Genomic DNA, 16,746 nt, shown 5'->3' with positions numbered 1-16,746 from the left:
CCCTCCATGTCACCGTCGCCAGCACAGACCCTCCTGCTCGCCCCTCCCCCGCCGCGCACCCCGGGCGGCGGCGACATGACAGCGGGTCGCGCCGCACAAGGGCGCCCGCCCCCTCCCGGCCCTCTCCCCGGGCTCCCCCGCGGCCGCGGCCGGTTCTCACCTTGGGTGGCGAACGGCGACGAGCCGCTGACCGGCGAGCCGGGGGCAGGGACGGGCGGAGGGGTCTCAGCCGAGCCCAGCATGGGCGCGGGCAGCATGAGGTAGCGCTGGGGCGCGGGCAGGCAGCGCTGGCAGAAAGAGTGCAGGCAGGGCAGCAGCTTGGGCGCCCGGCTCTGGATGTTCTGGTGGCACACGGCGCAAGTGTCCAACAGGTTGAGCCGGGCCGCCTCGCCGCCGCGCTCCGAGTCCGGGCCCTGCCGACTCTCGGCCTCGTTCTCCCCGCTGGGCGCCGCCGAGGGCCCCCCGGAGGCCGCCGCTGAGGCCGCTGCCGCTGCCGCCGCCGCCGCCGCCTTCTCCACCGCCACCTCCATTGTCCTGCCCCCGCCGCCGCCGGGGAAGCGAGAGCGCGGTCTCCGCCCGCCGCCCCCGACGACCTCCTCCTCCTCCTGCGGCTGCTCCTCAGAGGCCGCTTGGTGGACTCGCGGCAGCGCCAGCGAGGGAGGGAAAGCAAGCCGGGCGGGGGAAGCCTCCTCAGGCCCAGGGGATCCGCCTCCCGAGTGGCGCGGCCGGAAGGAGGGTATCTGTCAGCGGAGACCGTTCCTCGCACCCGGGAGGCTGCACCCCGTCCGCTTCGCCAACCGCCGCGGCGCTCGTCGAATACGCCCAACCCGCCCTTGCCTCCCCGCCTTTCTCTTCATCACCCCCGGTCCACCTCAGGCCCCGCCCCCGCCCTCCCTCTCCCAGCAACTGAGGCTTCGGCGAGGAGCGCGCCGCCCAATAGCGGCCGCGCCTGGCGAGGGGGCGGGACCTGTTGGAGCCCGCGAGGCTCCGTCGGCCGCGGCGGGAGGTTGGGAAGTGGGAGGTGCTTACCCAGCCCCGCCCCCTCCGGACGCTTGGAACCGCGGCCTCTGATTGGGCCTTTGTGTATGTTTCCTCCTCTGAAAAGATTAAGGGTTCATTTCTTAACGACCATCCGCCTGATTCGATCCGCGGTGTTAGCTCCTCCTAGGGGGCGGGACCTCACTTGTCTACTCAATGCCATTAATTAAGTAACTGCTTGGAAAACTCTGATTTCATTACTGGAGACCTGGTCTTGTAGGAGGAGTAAATATGGTAGGAGGGTCACAGGAGGAAGGAGTGGAGGTACTGAAGAGCAAACAAGGAAATAATTTTTTAACATACTGTGTGAAAGAGGTACTCTGAAGGCAGCATGGATGTTGCAACCTAGTTTTACTCATCTCTAGAATGAATGAGTATGAAGAATAACGGGGGGGGAAGTTCTCGTGCAAGTTGGAAATTTTTAAAGGGTTTCCCCAATGAAAAAGGTGAAATTAATTTTTAAAGTCAGTGATTTGCTTTTTAAGTGACTAAAAGTGGTTCGTTTTCCCAGGAATTAATACAGATTGGCAAATGTTTTTATTGCATAAATACAGCATCATTAAGTAAAAATAAACCTCAATACTGATGCCCAAATAATTCATAACTTAAAGATTCTTTTGTATTTCCTCCCTCCCTCTTATTTTATTCCCTCCCTCCCTCGCCTCTCTACGCTGATAACAGAAGTTACGCACATTTTTCACTCAAAAAATGGCGCAGCTTTTAAGGAACTTGAAAAATAGAAACGGAGTAGAGGAAACAAGCTTTTATAACACGTAACTTTAAGAAGTATATAAGTATCTTTTTTTCAATACTAATGAAGCGGTACTGGACTTTAGAGAAAGATGGAGTGGGTCATGAAAGGCTTTGCTAAAATCACAATTTTCCTGGAGGACTATATAGGATGGCAATGGGGGAGGGCTAGGAAACGTAGCCTTCCTTCAAGACCTTGCCCTTAAACACAATCTCCGTAGGCCTCAAGTGAGAGGTTCTTTTACTTAATAAGACATTCAACGGCTCTTCCCGCCCCCCACCCCCATTGGTTCCTGTTTAAGCTTGGGGTTTTTTGTTTTTTTGCCTGGAAGTAGCTCTTAAACCTTAGTTTGCATAAGAATAACTTGAGAAGCTTAATGAAAAGCAGGTGCTTGGGCCTCTTCCATATTCAGTTATTCAATTTTGATAGCATCTCAAGTGATTCTGACCTGGGTGGGTCCAGAAACAGAAGTCTGTCCTACATGTCTTCACCCACTTACAAATCCCTCCATGATTTCGTCCCTATATGCCTCTCAAGCTGCAGTCGCCGCGACTCTCATGCTTCATGCTGCAGCAATTGTAAGGCCACCCTGCTTTGTACACGCTGTTCCTTTGTTTTAGTTCCTTCAAAATTCTGACTTATCTGTTATCCCCTAAAGCCACCCCAAAGTTGAACACTCCTTCCCCAGAATTCAAACCGTATTGTATACTTTTGAAGCTGCACCTTGAAAACATTCACATAATAGGAATGGAATTTTGTATTCAAAAATCAACTCCCTTAATATGCTCAAAATTCATTACATAGGTGGTATACAGGATTCAAGCCTACTAAAGACAAGTCCCTCTTATTCCCCAGATGATGGTGGTAGAGAAGGAAAACTGAGAGGTAAAATTGAGTAGACTGGTTTTGAAAGAATTCCATGTAATTTGATCAAACCCACTAGCTTAAAGTTTTTCAAATCACCATGGTTTTACAGAAAATTATCTTCCGTCATTTTAGCCTTCCTAATTTCACATGAGTGAAACAATCGTACATTGCACTTTGCTCACATATATGGGACTTCAAGTCCAGAAAATGAATTTACTGTTTGTTTTTCTAATCATATGATTTCTTTATTTGGATATTGTTGCCCTACAAAGTGTGTTCAAATATATTTCACAAATATCCACACTACCAATAGATTACTCTTCCGTAATTACAGTTCTCATCCTATGTCCCTCCCTTGTCCCATAATTTTCTGTGGCTCTCCACTGCATCGAAAGCTCTCCACAATTTTATTCCCATCTGATCTTCCTGCCTGATGTTACTGCTTTGCCATATCCATCCTATGCTTCCGCCTAATTGGATGACGCGCTGTTTTTTAACTGCACCACTACCACCACCTATGAGAGAGGAGATCAAAGCCGTCTGAACTGGAAGAGAAGGGCATCGGCAAGGAGAATAAGTGCATTAGATGCTGGCCGGGCGCGGTGGCTCACACCTGTAATCCCAGCACTTTGGGAGGCCAAGGCAGGCGAATCAGCTGAGGTTGGGAGTTCAAGACCAGCTTGACCAACATGGAGAAACCCTGTCTCTACTAAAAACGTTACATTAGCCGGGCATGGTGTTGCATGCCTGTAATCCCAGCTACTCGCGAGACTGAGGCAGGAGAATTGCTTGAACCTGGGAGGCAGAGGTTGCAGTGAGCCAAGATCGTGCCATTGCACTCCAGCCTGGGCAACAAGAGCTAAACTCCATCTCAAAAAAAAAGCATGAGATGCTAGTAAGATTTCTCATCCCACCCATCAAAAGGTGCTAGTGGGTGGAAATTCTAGAACTTCCAGAGACACTTAAGAAAATCATTTTTCGGCCGGGCACAGTGGCTCAGGCCTGTGATCCCAGCACTTTGGGAGGCTGAGGCGGGTGGATCACGAGGTCAGGAGATCGCGACCATCCTGGCTAACATGGTGAAACCCTGTCTCCACTAAAAATACAAAAAAATTAGCAGGGCGTGGTGGCGGGCGCCTGTAGTCCCAGCTACTCGGGAGGCTGAGGCAGGAGAATGGCGTGAACCCGGGAGATGGAGCTTGCAGTGAGCCGAAATCGTGCCACTGCACTCCAGCCTGGGTGACAGAGCAAGACTCCATCTCAAAAAAAAAAAGAAAAAGAAAATCATTTTTTCAGGACTGGGTGTCGTGGCTCACGCCTGTAATCCCAACACTTTGGAATGCCAAGGTGAGTAGATCACCTGAGGTCGGGAGTTCGAGACCAGCCTGACCAACATAGAGAAACCCCATCTCTACTAAAAATACAAAATTATCCAGGCTTGGTGGCGCATGCCTGTAATCCCAGCTACTCAGGAGGCTGAGGCAAGATAATCACTTGAACCCGGGAGGTAGAGGTTGCAGTGAGCTGAGATTGCGTCATTGCACTCCAGCCCAGGCAACAAGAGTGAAACTTCACCCCCACCCCACAAAAAAAAAAGAAAGAAAAAAGAAAATCATTTTTCAGTAGAACTCTGATTGTGAGGCGTGTTTAGACATACAGGGTCTGAACTAACCCCTTCACCCAATTTCTTATAGATTAGAGGAAGAAGGAAAAGATCCTCAGACTTTCAGAAGTAGCTGAGAGGCCTGGATGACTTGAGTCAGGATAAGGAGAATGCAATGAGTAGGCACCAAAGGCCATCTCAGACTATCTCAGTGGGGTCCATGGGGAGGCCCACAGTCAAAAGCCAATGGAAGCCAAGCACAGGGGTGCACTGCTGTAGTCCTCACTTCTCAGGAAGCTGAGGTGGGAGGATCACTTGAGACCAGGAATCTCAGGCCACAGTGCACTATAACCATGCCTGTGAATAGTCACTGCACTCCAGCCTGGGCAACATAGCAAGATTCAGTCTTTAAAAAAAACAAAAACAAAACCTGTATTGTTAGCCGGGTAGGGTGACCTATGCCTGCAATACCCCCTACTCCAGAGGCAGAGGAGGGATGATCACTCAATCTCAGGAGTTTGAGGTCTGCCTTGGCCACACAGCAAGACCCAGTTTCTTAAAAACAACAACAAAAAATATTTGCAGATGTTTTATTGTGGGAGGCAGGGAAATGGAGGCAAGTCACACTCTACATATGCCACGGTAAACCAAGAATGCCTCCCAAAATCTAATGTGTTTCCCCACATATGCCATGGCCCTCTTAAACCCTTGGACCTTCAAATCAGCGATAGATAAAAGGGAGAATGAATATGATATTGATTGAGTTTAAAACTTAAATGACCAAAAACAAAACAATCAAAAGCAAATTAACTCAAATATGACTACATCAAATTTTCTACCATCAGGAAGATAAAAAATTTAGATAATTTTTTTAAAATTTTGTAGTCAAGGCTGGGCACGGTGGCTCACGCCTGTAATCCCCTGAGGCAGGAGAATGGCATGAACCCAGGAGGCGGAGCTTGCAGTGAGCCGAGATCTCGCCGCTGCACTCCAGCCTGGGCAACAGAGCGAGACTCTGTCTAATTGTAGTCAACATAACACACTTCTTGGGTGTGCAATAAAGGGTTAACTTAGCAAGCTTAGCTTACTCAAATTGTGCACATTCCAAAGAGAGGATTGACCCTTGACTCGCTTCTGGGGGGTTACCTCTGCCCTTTTGGTATATCCTGCCTGATAAGAGGAGAGCTTGAGAGTTTGGGCCATGCTGTATCAATTTAACCAGAGAGTTTATGCTTGGGATGTGACCTATGGCTCACACTTGTTTTATATACCTGAGGCCCTTGGCCACTATATGTCAGTTTGATCTCTGGGAAGCTGGAAAGTGAGTAGCCAAGACCAGTCACATAGGTGCTGCATGCCTACAGGACCTCCAATAAAAAACCTGGAATCCAAGGCTTGGGTGCATTTCCCTGGTTGGCAAGACTTCATATGTCTTGTTATACATTATTGCTGGGAGAATGAAGCACTATCTGTGGGACTGTGCTGGAGGGAGCAACTGGAAGCTTGCTCATGTCTTCTCCTAGAATGGTCTGTGCACATTTTCCCTTTGCTAATTCTAACCTGTATCCTGGTTTTTTTTGTTTGTTTTTTTTTTTGAGACGGAGTCTTGCTCTGTTGCCCAGGCTTTAGTGCAGTGGTGTGATCTTGGCTCGCTGCAACCTCCCCCTCCTGAGTTCAAGCAATACTCCTGCCTCAGCCTCTGGAATAGCTGGGACTACAGGTGTGCACCACCACACCCGGCTAATTTTTGTATTTTTAATGGAGACAGGGTTTCTGCCATGTTGGCCAGGCTGGTCCTGAACTACTGGCCTCAAGTGATTCACCTGCCTCAACCTCCCAAAGTGCTGGGATTATAGGCATAAGCCACTGTGCCTGGCTTCAGGTACAGTTTATTACAGCAAAAGGATACAGATTAGGCCTGGTGCAGTGGTTCTTGCCTGTAATCCCAGCACTTTGAGAGGCCAAAGAGGATGGATTACCTGAAGTCAGGAGTCCAAGACCAGCTTGGCCAATATGGTAGAAACCTCATTTCTACTAAAAATACAAAAATTAGCCAGGTGTGGTGGCAGGCGCCTGTAATCACAGCTACTCAGGAGGCTGAGGCAGGAGTATCACTTGAACCCAGGGGGTGGGGTTTGCAGTAAGCTGAGACCTTGCCATTGCACTGCAGCCTGGGTGATGAGCAAAACTCCATCTTAAAAAAAAAAAAACGAAAACAACAACAACAACAACAACGACAACAAAAAATTGTACCTGAGAGTAGAGCAACTTTTCCTGAATCTTTTGAGTCCTTTTAGCAAATTGTGGAAACTAAGGAAGATCCTGGGAACCCCCTACATAAAGGGCATGTAGTTTCTCCTACTAGATTGCAATTCATTTAGACTAAGAACCATTTATGCTCCTATTTCTTTTTTCTTTTTCTTTTTTTTTTTTTTTGAGACGAAGTCTCGCTCTGTCACCCAGGCTGGAGTGCAGTGGCGCGATCTCGGCTCACTGCAAGCTCCGCCTCCCTGGTTCGCGCCATTCTCCTGCCTCGGCCTCCCGCGTAGCTGGGACTACAGGTGCCTGCCACCGCGCCCAGCTAATTTTTTGTATTTTTTTAGTAGAGACGGTGTTTCGCCATGTTAGCCAGGATGGTCTCGATCTCCTGACCTCGTGATCCACCCGCCTCAGCCTCCCAAAGTGCTGGGATTACAAGCGTGAGCCACCGTGCCCGGCCTGGCCTATTTCTTTAATGTCTCAGACATATCATGGAAACCAAACAGCTATAACTTTCTTCCTCATGCTTTGGTCCTCTCACCCTCTGTGGTATTCTCAGTATTCGCCTCAATTATATCTTCTTTCCTCAAGTATTTAGCTCTTTTGAACCTTCTACTGAGATGGAAGAGCCAGGTGCGGTGGCTCACGCCTGTAATCCCAACACTTTGGGAGGCTGAGGCAGGCAGATCACTTGAGGTCAGGAATTCAAGACCAGCCTGGCCAACATGGTGAAACCCGATCTCTACTAAAAATACAAAAATTAGTTGGGCGTGGTGGTGGGTGCCTGTAATCCCAGCTACTTGGGAGGCTGAGGCACGAGAATCGCTTGAACCTGCGAGGCAGAGGTTGCAGTGAGCCGAGATCGTGCCATTGCGCTCCAATTTGGGCGACAGGGCAAGACTCTGTCTCAAAAAAAAAAAAAAAAAAAGAGAGAGAGAGAGAGATAGAAGGCTCAGGACCGATAATTATAGGAGATATTTCTTTCCCTCACTGCTTCCCCTCCCCAGTCTTCCCCTCCCCAGGTAAATAATGTCTTCTGAACATTTAGTGTGGAGGAAAAGAGCCAGGGAGTGGCAGTGGGGGGTGGGGGTGGGAGTGGAGGTAGGGCAAGAGAGGGGCATAGCTATTCCCCTCTCTGAAGAACAGAAGTAATGGAGTGGGCTGTAACTGAATATTGACTAATGAGATTCTGGTCAACTTACCGACTCTATGGATGGGCAATCACCAGAAGGGCTGGGGCTAGACTCAAGCAGCGCTGTTCTGGGAATATCGGGGCAGAGTGAACCCCTACATGTTAACGTTCTGCCTTTCCTGTGGAAGCACTTTTTACCAGGTTTTATTATGAGGATAGGGATTGCAGAGATGAAAAAGAAGAAAAAGGCAATGGAAAACTCAATAAAGAGTAAGCCGATAAGAGGATCAAGAGAAGGAAAAGAGGGTGAGAATGAGGAAGACAATGAGAACAAATGAAGGAAAACAAATGGAGTAAAATAATGGTTGCAGATAACATAAGAAGAAAAGAAAAAGAAAGAAAAACAGAGCAACTAGGAGCTGGAAAATGAGGACATGCATTCACACTCTATAAGGGGCAAATAGTGAAGAGAGCCAGGAGGTGAGATGGATGAGTGGACCAAAGTGGGAGATTGAAAGGACTCAATGAAAATGATGACATGGTTTATTCACAAGAAATAATTTCTAAGCCAAGTATCCTAGCACAACTCAACATAAAGTGCAGCAATAGCAGAAGCAATTTCTCCTTTTAAAGAAATATTTTCCTTGGAGGTAGAATTCATTGTATGCATTTGTACTTTGAAAGTGACACTCTTGGCCAGGCGGGGTGGCTCACGCCTGTAATCCCAGCACTTTGGAAGGCCAAGGTGGCTAGATCATCTGAGGTCAGGTGTTCGAGACCAGCCCGGCCAACATGATGAAACCCCGTCTCTACTAAAAATTAAAAAAAAATTAGCCAGGCTTAGTAGTGGGTGCCTATAATCCCAGCTGCTCAGGAGGCTGAGGCAGGAGAATTGCTTAAGCCCAGAAGGGGGTGGTGGTGGGAGTGGGACAGAGGTTGCAGTGAGCCGAGATCACACCACTGCACTCCAGCCTGGATGACAGAGCAAGACTCCATCTAAAAAAAAAAAAAAAAAAAAAAAAAAGAAATGACATTCTTTTGCATTTTTGAAACATTTAAGTTTACTTATATGAGACAAATCTTCATTTGTTACATAACTTTTGTTTGTTTTCATGGTGGTGATATACAGCAACTTTTATTTTATTTTTATTGTTTATTTATTTATTTTTTTAGATGGAGTCTTGCTGTGTCACCCAGGCTGGAGTGTAGTGGGCACGATCTCGGCTCACTGCAACCTCCGACTCCTGGGTTCAAGCGATTCTCGAGCCTCAGCCTCCTGAGTAGCTGGGATTACAGGCGTCCGCCACCACGCCCAACTAATTTTTGTATTTTTAGTAGAGATGGGGTTTCACCATGTTGGCCAGGCTAGTCTTGAACTCCTGAGCTCTAGCAATTCACCCAAACTCTGCCTCCCAAAGTGCTGGGATTACAGGCGTGAGCCACCACACCTGGCCTATGAACTTTTATTTATCCCTGCTTTTCTACTTCTCTGTTCTATAATTTGTACAGGGTCTTGCTCTGTTGCCCAGGATAGAGTGCAGTGACACAATCACGCTCACTGTAGCCTTGGCTTCCCTGGTTAAGTGATCCTATTACCTCAGCCTCCCAAGTATCTGGGACTACATGCATTTGCCACCACACATAGCTATTTTTATTTTTTGTAGAGACAGCGTTTTGCTATGTTGCCCAGACTCGTCTTGAGCTCCTGGCCTCAAGCCATCCTCCCACCTCGGCCTCTGACAGTGGTGGGATTACAGGTGTGAGCCACCTCACCGGCCTATAACTTATTCTTAATGTAGACAACCAAGAATCCCAAAGACGCCTGTCACTGCATCCCTAAATCTTACTACCACAGTTCATTTTTACTTGGGGAGCATCTTTTTAGAATCTATGTAACTATACTCTATACATATACACCTGCAATACATCATTGGAATTACAATACATATAATTTTAGTAAGCTTTTAACCCAAAGGTTTGGACCAAATTGTGCCCATTCCCCCTCCCACCCACCACCACCAACACCACCACCAAATTTATATATAGAAGCCCTAAATCCCCAATGCAACTGTATTTAGGTCTTTAGGGGTAAAGTTAAATGAGGTCATCAGAGTGGGGCTGTAAAAGGAAACCACTTTTCTTCTATATTCACAACGGTTCTGGGCACCAGATGTGTGGGTTTTACACACCAAGGAATTCTCCAATTTTCTGCAAACACCAACTGGGTGTCTAAAGATTCAATTCAATTCTGGCATTAACTAGCCAGAGTTAATGTCAGAATCCACAGGCTAAAGGTTCCGTATGAAAAGACTGCCCCTCACTTTATTTTTTCTTTCTTTTTTTTATTTTTAGTAGAGATAGGCTCTCACTGTTTCCTAGGCTGGTCTCAAACTCCTGGCCTCAAGCCATCCTCCTGCTTCAGCTGCCCAAAGAACTGGGATTATAGGCCACTGCACCCAGCCTGCCTCCCACTTTAGATGCCAAATGCAAGTCCCTGGTGTCTAGTGCTTCCAATCAACTTGGTTACAAATTGAGGGCTCTCACAGCCCCTTACTCAGGTTCGATAATTTGCTAGAACAGCTCACGGAACTCAGGAATGTACTTTACTTATGTTTATTGGTTTATTATAAAGGATAAAACTCAGGAACAGCCAAATGGGAGAGATGTGCTGTGTAGGGCAAGGGATGGGGGTGGGGAGGAGATGCAGAGAGTTTCCGTGTCCTTCTGGGGGCACCACATTCCCAGGACCTCCATGTGTTCATCAACCTGGAAGCCCTCCAAATCCCATCGTTTAGGGTTTTTATGGATGCCTCATTTCACAGGCATAACTGATAAAATCATTGATTAGTGGTGATTAGGTCAATCTCCAGCCCCTCTCCATTTCTCAGCGGTCGGGGTGGGGGGCTGCAAGTTCCATCTGTCCAGTCAAGTTGTTAAATATGAGTTATAAATTTCTCTTCAAAGAATTAATATGTCAGTATGTTCAATTCTTTGCCTTCTACTTTTAAACTTAACTTCCTGGTAAAGCAATCTTTCTGATTACCTACTCCACCCTGACTCATTCCGATTACCTACTCTGTCAAAACCATTTTTCCCACCAAACCACTCACCCCATCACTCTCTTTAAATTAGCCAATCAGGGCCGGGCGCAGTGGCTCACGCCTGTAATCCCAGCACTTTGGGAGGCCGAGGCAGGCGGATCACCAGGTCAGGAGATCGAGACCATCCTGGCTAACACGGTGAAACCCCGTCCCTACTAAAAACACAAAAAATTAGCCGGGCTGGTCGCCTGTAGTCCCAGCTACTCGGGAGGCTGTGGCAGGAGAATGGCATGAACCCAGGAGACGGAGCTTGCAGTGAGCCGAGATTACACCACTGCACTCCAGCCTGGGCAACAGAGCAAGACTCCATCTCAAAAAAAAAAAAAAAAAAATCCAATTGGAATTAGTTTAGCCTGTGCAGTCTAACCCTAGCCAATAGGGGAAGGACACCACAGCAGGGGCCATGTGCGTCAGGGATAAAAAACCCTTCCCCTCCCTTGTCCAAGTATGCACTCACCGTTGCTCCATCTGTAAGGGTGAACCCTTCTATAGACGTAACTTGCCTTGCTGAGAATTAAAAAGAAAATTTTATATTTGAGTTATATTTCTTTTGTGGCACCGAAACTTTATTTATAACAATTTGGGGGCTTGCCCGTGATTACATTCCCCTCCGTGGGTGGTCTCTGGTTCTCTCTTGTGAGGAGGCATGCCCCGCCCTCTTGTGGCAGCCTGGGGGGTGAGAAATCAAGACCCACCCAGTGTGAGGAATAACTCCAGCTCTCAGCAACGCGGAAAGAAACTGGCCAGCAACCTATCTTAAAGGATCCTCCATAATGACCATGCAAGTCTGTGCATGGACCAAGGAAAAGACACCATGGGAGCTGGTAAAGTATTTCCTTGGTGGTCAGGACCAAGGTAAGAAAGCTGCAAGGGGGCGGTGAAGTACTTCTTGGTCAGGGTGGCTTAGAGGTTAATAAGAGGCAAGACATCCCCAGTTGGGGGGATTGAACCTCACACAAACCTCCAGTAGTAGAAAAGGCAAGATATTTCCGGTGGAGGAAATTGAGCCTCACCCAAAAGGCAAGAAATTTCCAGTGGGGGAAATTGAGCCTCGCCCAAAAGGCAAGATAGATATTTCCAGTGGGGGAAATTGAGCCTCACTCAAAAGGCAAGAAATTTCTAGTGCAGAAAATTGAGCCTCACCCAAAAGGCGAGAAATTTCCAGTAAGGGAAATTGAACCTTGAACTTTACCCCCAAACCATCAAGATGGGAAATACCCCAAGCAAGACAGGGAGCAAGGGGGATAAAGATGGTAACAAAGATATCCCCACCGGATAGCCCCCTAGGTCTCATGCTAAAACACTGGAAGGATAATGAAAGGACTAAACATAGGAAAAAGCAACAAATGATAAAATATTGCTGTTTTATTTGGACTTAGGGACCCATCCTCAAACCCTCAATCTTCTGGCCAAAGTTTGGGTCGAATGAGGATGTAATGTGTCAGCTGTTAATACAATATGTTAATGCTAAAAGTCCAATGTCTCAAGAAGAACTAGGCTATGCCCTTTGTTGGAGGCAAGGACCTGCCCTCCTTTTTCCCTTAAAAACAAATAGAGAAGAACCCAATCTGGCACCTCAAAATGAAAAGTCAGAGGAGCCAGCTCTCATGCCTAAAGACTACAGCACATGGGATCCCCTAGACTATCTTTCCCCGTTCAGTGTCCCCAGTCTTTCCCCTCAGACAGCCACTGCCACCTCAGATGCTGTTCCAAATCCCCACTCTACTCACGTTATCCCTCCTCCTTATAACCCTGATTCTTGGGAATTACCATCCCACCAGCCTATTTCCTCCCAACTTAAATACCCCTCTCTAAAAGGACTTCAGCATGAGGTAGAACAATGTAAAAAAGATATTCAGAATTTCCCGTTTCCCTCTGTACCTAAGAGGTTGACCCCAACCCTCTTCCCTTTGAAAGAGGTACCACAAGGAGTAGGGGGCCATTGGCTTTGTAAATGCTCCCTTAACCAGTTCAGAAGGCTGGAATTTTAAAAAGGAGCTTAAACTGCTACTAGATGACCCTTAGGGAGTGGCAGACCAAATTGACCAATTCTTAGGACCTCAGTTATACACTTGGGTCCAGTTAATGTCCATCATGGGCATCCTCTTTTCAGGGGAAGAAAGGAGTATGATTTGTAGGGCCGCTATGGTAGTTTAGGAACGTGAGCATGCTCCCAGTGAAAACGTTCCTACGACGGACCAGAAATTCAGTACCTGAGACCCCCAGTGGGGCAATAACAATGCAGATCACCGGGAAAATATGCAGGACCTAAGGGAGATGATAATTAAAGGAATTTGGGGATCAGTACCCCAAACCCGAAATCTTTCTAAAGCGTTTGATATACAACTGGAAAAGGAGGAAGGGCCTATGAGATTCCTAGACAGACCGAGGGAGCAAATGAGGCAATATGCAGGCCTCAATTTGGATGATCCCCTTGGGCAAGGAATGTTGAATTTGTCACTAAAATTTGGCCAGACATTTCAAAAAAGTTACAAAAGATAGACAGTTGGGAAGACCGTCCCCTAAGTGAGCTTCTCGAGGAAGCTCAGAAATTATACATGAAAAGGGACAAAGAAAAACAGAAACAAAAGACAAAACTTATGTTTTCCACCTTCCAACAGATGGCTCCAAACCCAGGTACTTCTAGACAAAGTTTCCAGGGAGCCAGAAACTATAAAGGGTCCGAACCCTGTTTTAAAGGACCCCAGCCTCCATCTGGAGGACAAAGGTCCTCGTCTACCATGCCCCCTAAAGAGTATGGGGGAGCAGGGTTAAAGAATCCCAGAACTAAGAGGGAGGAAGGACAAGATAGGTGCTATAGATGTGGAAGAACAGGCCACTTCAAGAGAGGATGTCCTGAACTAAGAAAGGAGAAAGAAGCCCTTCCACTCATGACTTTCGAGGAAGAATAGGGGGGTCAGTGGCTCTGCCTCTTTTATCTTGAGTCTCACCAGGAGCCCTTGATAAATTTGGAGGTGGGGCCTAAACATGAGCTTATCACCTTTTTAGTCGATTCATGGGCTGTTCGCTCCTCTGTTTTTCTCCCCCATCTAATCTTGTCTCCTCCTCAGAGGAACTTTTAGTCTCCAGGGTAAAAGGGGAAGGATTTACAGCAAAAATTTTAGAAAGCACAGAAATTAGATACCAGGATTGCTCAGCTCATATTCAGTTCTTGTTAATCCCTGAAGCAGGAACTAATTTACTGGGGAGAGATTTAATGTTAAAGTTAGCCATAGGTCTACAAGTCAGCCCAAGAGGATTCCTCACCTCATTAAACTTACTCACCACCGCAGATGAAAAATATATTAATCCTAATGTCTTGTCCAAAGACAGAAACTGAGGGAAACTCCAAGTCCCTCTAATCCACATCAAGCTAAAAACCCCGGGAGAAGTAGTAAGAAGGAAGCAATACCCTATTCCCCTAGAGGGTAGGATAGGGTTGAAACCTATAATCAAAGGCCTCATTAAGGATGGGCTTCTTGAGCCCTGTATGTCCCCTTATAACACCCCAATACTGCCAGTCAAGAAATCAGATGGGTCATACTGGCTAGTACAGGACCTTAGAGCTATCAACCAAATAGTCCAGACTACCCACCCTATTGTCCCCGATCCTTTCACCATTCTTAGCAAGATTCCATATAATCATCAGTGGTTTATGCTTTTTGGGCATGTGCCCTGGCTGAAGATAGCTGAGATATATTTGCTTTTGAGTGGGAAGATCCCCATTCAGGGCAGAAACAACAATATCGATGGACAGTCTTGCCCCAGGGGTTCACAGACTGCCCTAATCTTTTTGGCTAAATTTTAGAACAAGTACTAGAAAGCGTTGTCATCCCAGAACAAATATGCCTTCTTCAGTACGTGGGCAACATTCTTATATCTGGTGAAGATATAGAGAAGGTAACTGACTTCTCTACACATATTCCTAAATATCTGCAGTTTGAGGGGCTACAGTCTCAAAAAGAAAGCTTCAGTATGTAGAGCCCAAAGTTCAATATTTAGGCCACTTAACAAGTGCAGGCAAGTGAAGAATAGGGCCCGAATGAATCGAGGGAATCGTGTCCCTACCCTTGCCTCAAACTAAACAATAAGTCAGGAAATGTTTAGGGTTAGTCAGATACTGCCGCTTATGGATTGACTCATATGCACTACACAGTAAACTGTTATATCAAAAACTTGCTCAGGAGAAGCCTAACCATCTCCTGTGGACTTCTGAGGAAGTTGATCAAGTCGAGAAGCTGAAGGAAAGGCTCATAACTGCCCCTGTTTTAGCCTCACCCTCCCTAGAAAAGCCATTCCACCTTTTTGTTAATGTGGACAGTGGGGTAACTTTAGGAGTACTGACTCAAGAACACAGAGGCTGCCGGCACCCCGTAGCCTTCCTATCAAAGGTCTTAGACCCAGTCACTTGTGGATGGCCCCAGTGCATCCAGTCCATCACGGCTACGGCAATACTAGTCGAGGAGAGCAGGAAGTTAACCTTTGGAGGAAAATTAACAGTAAGCACTCCTCACCAAGTTAGAACTATCTTAAACCAGAGAGCAGGGAGATGACTTACTGACTCGAGAATTTTAAAGTACGAGGCCATTCTGTTAGAAAAGGATGATTTAACATTGACCACTGATAATTCACTCAACCCAGCAGGTTTCCTAACAGGGAATCCAAATCTAAGGAGGGAACATACATGTTTAGATTTAATTGATTAGCATACAAAGGTTCGACCAGACCTAGGAGAAACCCCCTTCCGGACTGGATGGTACTTATTCATAGATGGTTCCTCCCGGGTGATTGAGGAAAAAAGACACGATGTGTATTCAGTGACTGATGGAGAAACTCTTGTAGAAATAGAGTCAGGAAAATTGCCCAACAGTTGGTCTGTTCAAATGTATGAGCTGTTGGCACTCAGCCAAGCCTTAAAGTACTTGCAGAACCAGGAAGGAACCATCTATAGTGATTCCAGGTATGCCTTTGGAGTGGCCCATACGTTTGGGAAAATTTGCGCTGAACGAGGTCTCATTCATAGGAAAGGTCAAGACCTTGTTCACAAGGAGCTGATCACCCAACTATTGAATAATCTTCAGTTGCCAGAAGAAATAGCTATTGTCCATGTTCCTGGACACCAGAAAAGCCTTTCTTTTGAAAGTTGAGGAAATAACCTAGAAGATCAGGTAGCCAAGCAGGCTGCTGTGTCTTCTGAAATGTGTATTTTTCACTTAACTCCCTGCCTCCCTCCTCTTACCATAATCCCCATTTTCTCTCCCACTGAAAAAGAAAAACTAATAAAACTAGGCACTAAAGAGAATTCAGAAGGAAAATGGATACTGCCAGACTAGAGAGCAGTTCTCAGAGTTTATGATTGTATAGGAATTTATACCCTGGCCAAACAGGTTACAGATAGTTGCTTAGTATTTAAGAAAACTAATAAACATACTATAAAAAGATTACCTCTCGGGGGAAGGAATCCGGGCTTAAGGCCATTCCAAAGTATCCAAGTTGATTACACAGAAATGCTTCCAATAGGTCATCTAAAATATTTACTAGTGATAGTAGACCACCTCACTCACTGGGTCGAAGCTACCCCCTTTTCAAATGCAACAGCCAATAATGTAGTTAAGGTCCTAATTGAAAATATAGTACCCAGGTTTGGACTAATAGAAAATATTGACTCAGACAATGGAACTCATTTCACCGCACACGTTATTAAAAAGGTATCCCAAACATTAGATATTAGATGGGAACACCATACTCCCTGGCACACCCCCTCATCAGGGAGAGTAGAAAGGATGAATCAGACTCTAAAGAACCACTTAACCAAATTAGTCTTAGAGACTCGATTGCCATGGACCAAGTGTCTTCCTATCGCCCTGCTGAGAATTCAAACTGCACCACGGAAAGATATTGGTCTTTCTCCATATGAGTTGCTCTATGGATTACCTTATTTGCACTCCACTGCTGATATTCCTACCTTTGAAACAGAAGATCAATTCCTTACAAA

General features: G+C 46.6%; 1 protein-coding gene across 4 annotated transcripts in view; it reads right to left on the bottom strand.

The window, feature by feature from the left end:
- Nucleotides 1-818, bottom strand: part of TRIM24 (tripartite motif containing 24) — a 127,053-nt gene extending 126,235 nt beyond the window's left edge. For 2 of the 4 annotated variants that reach the window (XM_032761877.2, XM_032761878.2), the window contains exon 1: nucleotides 161-817. In XM_032761877.2, the coding sequence (XP_032617768.1) occupies nucleotides 161-530 (370 nt within the window). In that variant the 5' untranslated portion in view covers nucleotides 531-817. Of the gene's footprint in view, nucleotides 1-160 lie in introns of all 4 variants that reach the window. The other 2 variants (XM_032761879.2, XM_032761876.2) reach the window with 2 other exon arrangements.
- Nucleotides 819-16,746: the final 15,928 nt, after the last annotated feature.

Source organism: Hylobates moloch, unplaced genomic scaffold (assembly GCF_009828535.3).
Source record: "Hylobates moloch isolate HMO894 unplaced genomic scaffold, HMol_V3 SCAFFOLD_1, whole genome shotgun sequence".
Taxonomy (NCBI): domain Eukaryota; kingdom Metazoa; phylum Chordata; class Mammalia; order Primates; family Hylobatidae; genus Hylobates; species Hylobates moloch.
The sequence above is the reverse complement of the archived record's forward strand: the minus strand, read 5'-3'. Positions and strand labels throughout refer to the sequence as shown.